The 7,451-nt window shown below is 36.4% G+C and overlaps 1 protein-coding gene across 1 annotated transcript; it reads left to right on the top strand.

Annotated features, from left to right (window-relative positions):
- The first annotated feature begins 3,112 nt into the window (after nt 1-3,112).
- On the top strand, nt 3,113-3,831 carry LOC145040203 (uncharacterized). The gene is made up of 2 exons (XM_078988162.1): nt 3,113-3,248; nt 3,365-3,831. Exons 1-2 carry the CDS (start codon nt 3,113-3,115, stop codon nt 3,829-3,831), a joined length of 603 nt encoding a protein of 200 aa, XP_078844288.1.
- Nucleotides 3,832-7,451: the final 3,620 nt, after the last annotated feature.

The raw sequence follows: 7,451 nt of genomic DNA, 5'->3' as shown, positions 1-7,451 counted from the left end.
GTTGATTTTTGGCAACTATAAATAGATAGCATGTATGCCCGAAACCCTAACTTTTTCTAGATGCTAGCTGCGATTATTAAAGACCAGAAGGACTCTTGAAGCTTCAGTTTTCGAGATTGCAACATAATAGACAATTTAGAAGAGAATCAAAGACAAATAATCATTCTTCTTTTGTTAATCTTTGTTTTAAACCATGTTTGAATCATTAGATTTTGATTTTAGGTTATTACTTGATTTAGATATGTGCTAAAGCTTTTTACTTATGTTTGAATGAGATAATATTATGAACATGGTTTGATTGAGTGGTTGGATTAATATTAATTTGGTTATTTATCTTGTTTAGCTTGTTAAAGATCCCCATTTATTGATGATAAATATTTTCTATTAATTAGTGATTTATTAAGTTGTGTGAACATCTTCTTGATTACTTGATTCATATATTTTTATGAATACAAGATTGTATGCCTAGGAGTAATGAATATAAAACTATGGTTAACTAGAAAATATGTAAATCAATGTGTGAGCTTGTGTGATGAACAACCACATATGAGTTGATTGAATTAAACAAATTTGATTAGTTATTATTACAAATCTTACTTGATACGAACTAAACACTAGGAAACTTGTTACCCTAATCACTTGATCACTATTTGAATTAATTTGTCTACTAAAGAATTGGTAATAATGAACAAGAACCCAATCACATTAGGAATCGGTAACCATTAACATATTGAACCATTGCACTTGCCACGAAATCAACTGTAGGAATAAGTGAATGAAATCTAAACAGAAGTCTCTTTTATCATTGAATCTAGTTGTCCTTTCTTGTTCTTCTTGTCTTTGTTTGAAAGTTAATTGAGTGCTTAAGTTTATAGTCTTGCAAAACTAGAGAACCCCCCCCCCCTCTCATTTTATTAGTTGTTTTAATTAGATAATATTAGTATTTTATTTAGTTATTACCGTTCCCTATGTTCGATACCCTACTTGCTTGAACTATATTATTAATCGATAGGTACACTGCCTTTTGTGTGTTTAATTTGTGTTTAAAGTAATAGGATTAAAACTAGTGCGTTTTACACACATCAAGTTTTTGGCACCGTTACCCTGGAACAGTTCTAATAGTTATGTTATTTGCTAGTGTTATCGATTCTTTGTGTGAGATTTTTCTTGCATAAAGTTACCTATTTTCAATTTTTATTTTCGATTTAATTTTCAGTTTTTTTCACGTTAAACTCATCGTGTTTATTACTAAACTCAACGAGTTCATCGCGTTTTCAGTTTTGTTACTTCTTCGTTTTTGTTCATTTTACACGTGTTTTTTTTCTGTTTGTTTCAGGTTTTTATGACCTGAGGTTCTAGTTCCACACTAATACCACCCGTTGAAGATCCGGAGTCGATTATTCACCAAAAAAGGGGCAAGGATATCGAGGAACCTAATAATTTCAACGAAATCCACGACGAGAAGGTAGAAGGTTACGAATCCGACATACCCACGTTTGGTGAAGAAAGCAATTTCGAATGAGAAGACGACATGGCCGACATCACCAATATACCAATGGGGGACTATAAGAAGCGCATAAGAGATGGTACCGGGCCAAGACTCGTGCAACCCGCAATCCCAGCTAATGCCAACTTTGAGCTGAAAGGTCACATACTCACCCAACTAAGAGGTATTCCGTTCTATGGGAAGGATCACGAAGATGCTTATAAGCATATTGAAGAAGTAATAGACATTAACGACTACTTCCACATGCCAAACGTGCCCCGCGCTACTATTTTACTTCGGATGCTACCGATTACATTCAAAGGAGCCACAAAGGAATGGTTGAAATCCCTATCTCCAGGATCCATTACAACATGGCAAAAGATGCATGAAGAGTTCATTGATTAGTTTTGTCCACCTTCCAAGATAGCAAAATTGAAGTAAGCTATTGCCAATTTCTAGCAGATTCCAAGAGAATCACTTTATGAGGCGTGGGATAGATATAAGGGTTTGATAAGAAATTTTCCTCAAAACGAGTTGAACCAACAAGAGGTTTCCTTCTTTTATGATGGTGTGAACGTCACAACTAGGCAATTACTTGATTCCCAACGACCTCTCATGAATAAATCACCAGCTGTTATTAAAACTTTAGTGGAAGAGTTCTCCAAACATTCAAGGGAGTATCATAACCCAAGGAACGACACGAATAAAGGCATGGTGAACTCAGTTTCTGATGATATGGCTACAATGATGGCAAAGCTACAAAGTATGGATCGTAAGATGACAATGATGGATCAATCCATCCATGCCATTCGGGTGATTTGTGACAATTGTAGCGGACCTCATCTTACTAAAGATTATGATCTTGATGAGAACGAAAACTGAAAGGCCCAAGTTTGTTATTCTAGTGGAGATAGATTGGATGATGATTGGCGAAAACCAAAGGAGTGTCTTCCCTAAAATGAGTACAAGAAGGAAAATGTGGAGAAATATAGGCAAAAGGCCTGCAGGTTTTATCAAAAAGAGGAACCAGTACAAGAGAAAAAACCGGATCTCGAAGCTATGTTAGCCCGATTTGCTAGTGCTTCCGAAAAAAGGCATGACGATGTCGATGCGGACATTAGAGATCAACAAAAGATGATGAAGTAGCACCAAGCAATGATGATGGATCAACAATCTTTACTCCGGAATCAACAAGCTTCAATACTAAATATTGAAAAACAACTTAGGCAACTTGCCAAGCAATTCAACGAAAGAACACCAGGCGGACTTCCAAGCGATACCGAGAAAAATCTTAAGGGAGCACATATTAATATAGTGACAACAAGGAGTGGGAAGATAGTCACAACCCTAACTCCAATCCCAAATGAAGATCCTAAGGAGGTACAAGAAAAAGACTATGAAAATCCAGAATCACATACAGTGGAGAAAACTCGTCAAGTTCCTGACAAAAACTCAACGAGTTCCTTACCTGATGAGAAAAATCAGACGCCAACCAAGCCATACCAACCACCGTTGCCATTTCCTAGCCGAGCTCGACAATAGAAGCAGAATGAAGACTACCAAAAGTTCATGGAGCACAAAAATGCCTTACAAATCAATATTCCTTTCATCGAAGCGACCGTACAAATGCCCAAATATACCAAGTTCTTAAAGGAACTTCTCACAAATAGGAGGAAGATGGAGGAAGCATCCAAAGTGGTTCAAAATGAGAATTGTTCAGCTGCAATGTTGAACAAATTGCCAAAGAAGATGGGTGACCCAGGTAGCTTGACAATACCTTGCCAATTCAAAATTTAGCCACTAGCTACGCATTAGCCGATTCTGGGGCAAGTGTAAACCTCATGCCTTATTCTTTCTTTAAGAAGCTAAACCTTCCAGGGACAAGACCAATCCGAATGGTGATCCACTTAGCAAACAAGATGGTGACATTCCCGAGAGGCATATGTGAAGATTTATTGGTAAAAGTCGATAAGTTTGTATTCCCGGTGGATTTCATTGTACTAGATATGGAGGAGGATCATCAAGTGCCAATAATTCTTGGAAGACCATTTTTGAACACCACTAGTGCGATAGTTGACATACGGGAATCCAAGCTTACCCTTCGGGTGGGAGAAGACTTGGTTACCTTTGGAGTGGATAAAGCCATGAAACATTCAAAGTTTAGTGATGATGCGGTTTTTTCGGTTGATATCTTGGAAGAGTTATTGGAAGAGTGGCAAGAAAACAAATCAAGTGAACATATCTTCACTCCAGAAGATGACTTTGATGCTGAGAGAGACCTGAAGGAGCTCGAAAGATTACTTGAAGAATCAGAATACGAAGAACTAATCAGAAGCACTGAATAGAAAACTCGACAAGTTTCAAGCAATAACTCAACGAATTATGACAAAAAATCACGATCTGATGAAAATTTTGGCCTAACTCGACGAGTTTGTTTCCAGAACTTGATGTTTTTAGTGTAAAAAACAAAAAACTAGAGCTAAAAACATTGCCAAAACACTGGGAATACTCATTCCTGGAAGAAGGGGAAAAAAACTTGTTATTATTGCATCTGATCTTACCCAAACCGAAAAATAAAAATGAGTTAAAGTTTTGAAGAAAAGGAAGAATGTCATCGCATGGAAAATCACCGATATAAAAGGAATAATTCCTTTTTATTGTTTTCACAAAATCAATCTTGAAGAAGGAGCAAAGCCGGTAGTGCAACATCAAAGGCGATTAAACCCAAATATGCTAGAAGTGGTAAAAAAGGAGGTAGTCAAGCTCTTGGATGTTGGTATCATTTATTCAATTTCTGATAGTCCATGGGTTAGTCCTGTTCAAGTAGTACCAAAGAACGGAGGGATGACAGTTGTGATGAACGAGAAGAACGGGCTTATACCAACACGAACGTTAATCAGTTGTCGAGTGTGAATCGATTATCGAAAGCTAAACAATACCACTTGGAAATACCAATACTCTCTACCTTTGATTAATCAAATGCTTGAGAGATTATCTGGCCAATGCTAATATTTTTTTTAGATGGATTTTCACGTTACTTCTAAATCCTAATTGACTCAAATGATCAAGAGAAGACCACTTTCACTTGTCCAAGGAGATCATTTGCGTATCGATGCATGGCTTTTGGCTTATAGAATGCGCCTGCCACCTTTCAACAATGCATGACGACAATATTCCACGACATGGTGAAGAGGTTTATGGAAGTATTCATGGATGATTTTTCTGTTTTTGGTTCTTCCTTTAATATTTGTCTTGCTAACCTTGATTTGATGCTTGCTAGGTGTGAAAAACCAATTTAGTTTTGAATTGGGAAAAGTGTCACCTCATGGTAAAAGAAGGGATTGTATTAGGCCATAAAGTGTCCAAAGCGGGGATTGAGGTGTATCGGGCCAAAATTGATACCATTGCTAAATTACCTCCACTAACCAATGTGAAGGGAATTAGGAGTTTTTTAGGTAATGTAGGTTTTTACCGTCATTTTATAAAAGACTTTTCTAAAATAAATTGACCTTTAACTCAACTACTTTTAAAGGATGCACCTTTTAATTTTTCAAAAGAATGTCTAAATGCTTTTGAAATATTCAATGAAAAATTAACTAACCTCCCGATCATTATCACCCCGAATTGGAATTTACCATTTGAAATAATGTGTGTTGCAAGTGATTTTGCCTTCGGTGTTGTGCTTGGTCAAAGGGTTGATAAACATTTTCAACCAATCTATTATGCAAGCAAGACCTTAAATCCGGCCCAAGAAAATTATACCACAACTGAAAAAGAATTATTAGTCGTGGTTATGCTTTTGTCCTTATCTTATATTATCTAAAACCATTGTTTTCACTGACCATTCTGCAATTAAATATTTGTTTGCTAAGCAGGATGCAAAACTTAGGTTTATTCGGTGGGTGTTGTTACTTCGAGAATTTGATATCGAGATCAAGGACAAGAAAGGAATGGAGAATGTAGCAGTCACCCATCTTTCAAGATTAGAGAATCTAGAAAGGTATGAATTTGGCCACAAGGGTATTGGGGATAGTTTTCCAGAAGGGTACTTAATGGTGATCATGGGAGAAGAACCATGGTATCCAGACATTGCTAACTTTTTGGCTGGAGACTTTCTTTGAAAAGGGCTTACTAATCAGAAGAAAAAGAAACTCTTTTCAGAGTTGAAATATTATTTTTGGGATGAACCATATCTTTTTAGGAGTTGTGCAGATAAGATCATTAGAAGTTATGTGTTTGGCACATAAATCCGCGACATTCTAGAGCATTTCCATAATGGACCTATAGGAGGACATCATGGGGTTCAATACACTGCTAAAAAGGTGTTCGATGCAGCATTTTATTGGCCAACAATTTTCAAGGATGCTGCCACCTATGTGAAAGACTATGATGATTGCCAAAGATTAGGGAATATTTATGCAACGAATGAAATGGCTCAAAGAAGCATCCAAGTGTGTGAAGTATTTGATGTTTGGGGTATAGATTTCATGGGGCCATTTCCATCATCTAAGGGGCACAAATACATACTTGTAGTAGTGGACTATGTATCAAAGTGGGCAGAAGCACAGGCATTACCAACAAATGATGCAAGGGTTATGGTAAAGTTTTTTAAAGAAATTATTTTCTAGGTTTGGAGTACCAAAAGCTATGATAAGTGATAGGGGAACCCATTTTGCTAATGAACAATTAGCAAAGGTATTGCAAAGATATGGTGTACGCCATATCTTTTCAACACCTTATCATCCACAAATGAATGGGCAAACTCAGATCATGAATAGAGCACTCAAGAGAATTTTAGAAAGGTCAGTGGGCATTTACTGGAAAGATTGGGCAGATAAGTTAGATGATGCACTTTGGACATTCAGGACTGCATTCAAGGCACCCATTGGAACTACACCTTATAGGTTAGTCTATGGAAAAAATTGCCATTTGCTAGTGGAGCTGGAGCACAATGCCTATTGGGCTTTTAAAACATGGAATTTTGAACCAAATGAGTTGTGTGCTAATCGACTCTTGCAAGAATATCTTGGATGAATTGAGAAATGAGTCTTACACTAACTCGTTGAATTATAAGGAGAAGACAAAATATGGCATGATGCAAGATTGAAGGATAATAAGGAATTTGAAGAAGGGAAAAAGGCTCTTTTATATAATTCAAGTCTTAAACTTTTTCCGGGCAAACTACACACTCGTTGGACCAAACCCTTCTGAATTAAGCATGTTTTTCCATATGGGGTGATTGAATTGTGGAATAAAGATGGCATAACTTTTAAGGTCAATGGTCATAAGATTCCGAAATATGAAAAAGGCATGCTCAAGGAAGCAGAAATTGAAGAAGGACTAGATCTTGAGAAGACCGCTACAATGTAGGTAGGGAAGGAGTCTAACTAAAGACTCCTCAAAAAGAAGCCCTTGCGGGAGGCAACCCGACATTTGAGTTTGTTTTCTTTTTATTTTTCTTTTTAGTTTTTCATTTTATTTTTGTGTGTTTTATTAAGATTTTTAGTCTTTATCTTCCAAATTTTCTCAAAATATTGTTAGGAGGATTAGCAAAGTTGAGTGTGGGGTGGTGCTTTATCTTCACAAAGAAACCAAATTTTATTTAAAAAAACTCGTCGAGTTCTAGGTAACTACTCAATGAGTCCATTTCAAAAATCTTGAAAATTCGGTTAAACCCGTGTTAACACGTCGACTTGGGCTACATCTTGATGAGTTGCGTTTTATTACCAAAAAATTATATATTTTTTATTGCTGTAAGTTAGGGTTTTTACCCTAAAAGGTAAACTCACATCTCACAATCTTCACCCCCTCATTCTAGTCGACCAAGAATCCTCCCAAGCAACTTCTTCCTATATTGTCCTTTCTCCTTCAAATTGCTTCAAAAAGCTAAGACTTTTAATGCATATTTTTGTTAAAATTTCAATTTTTAGTGGATATATGGATCCATTTTGTTTAAATAGGATGT

The sequence above is a fragment of the Lactuca saligna genome, chromosome 4, assembly GCF_052625555.1.
Source record: "Lactuca saligna cultivar CGN05327 chromosome 4, ASM5262555v1, whole genome shotgun sequence".
In the NCBI taxonomy this organism is placed as follows: Eukaryota; Viridiplantae; Streptophyta; class Magnoliopsida; order Asterales; family Asteraceae; genus Lactuca; species Lactuca saligna.
Note: the sequence above shows the minus strand (reverse complement) of the source record. Positions and strands in the feature narration are given on the sequence as shown.

Bases quoted from the DNA above. Each gene is read 5' to 3' on its own strand.
- LOC145040203 (XM_078988162.1), top strand. From the start codon at position 3,113: ATGCCCAAATATACCAAGTTCTTAAAGGAACTTCTCACAAATAGGAGG. The intron at 3,249-3,364 runs GTAGCTTGACAA...TAAACCTTCCAG, and splicing joins AAAGAAGATGGGTGACCCAG to GGACAAGACCAATCCGAATG.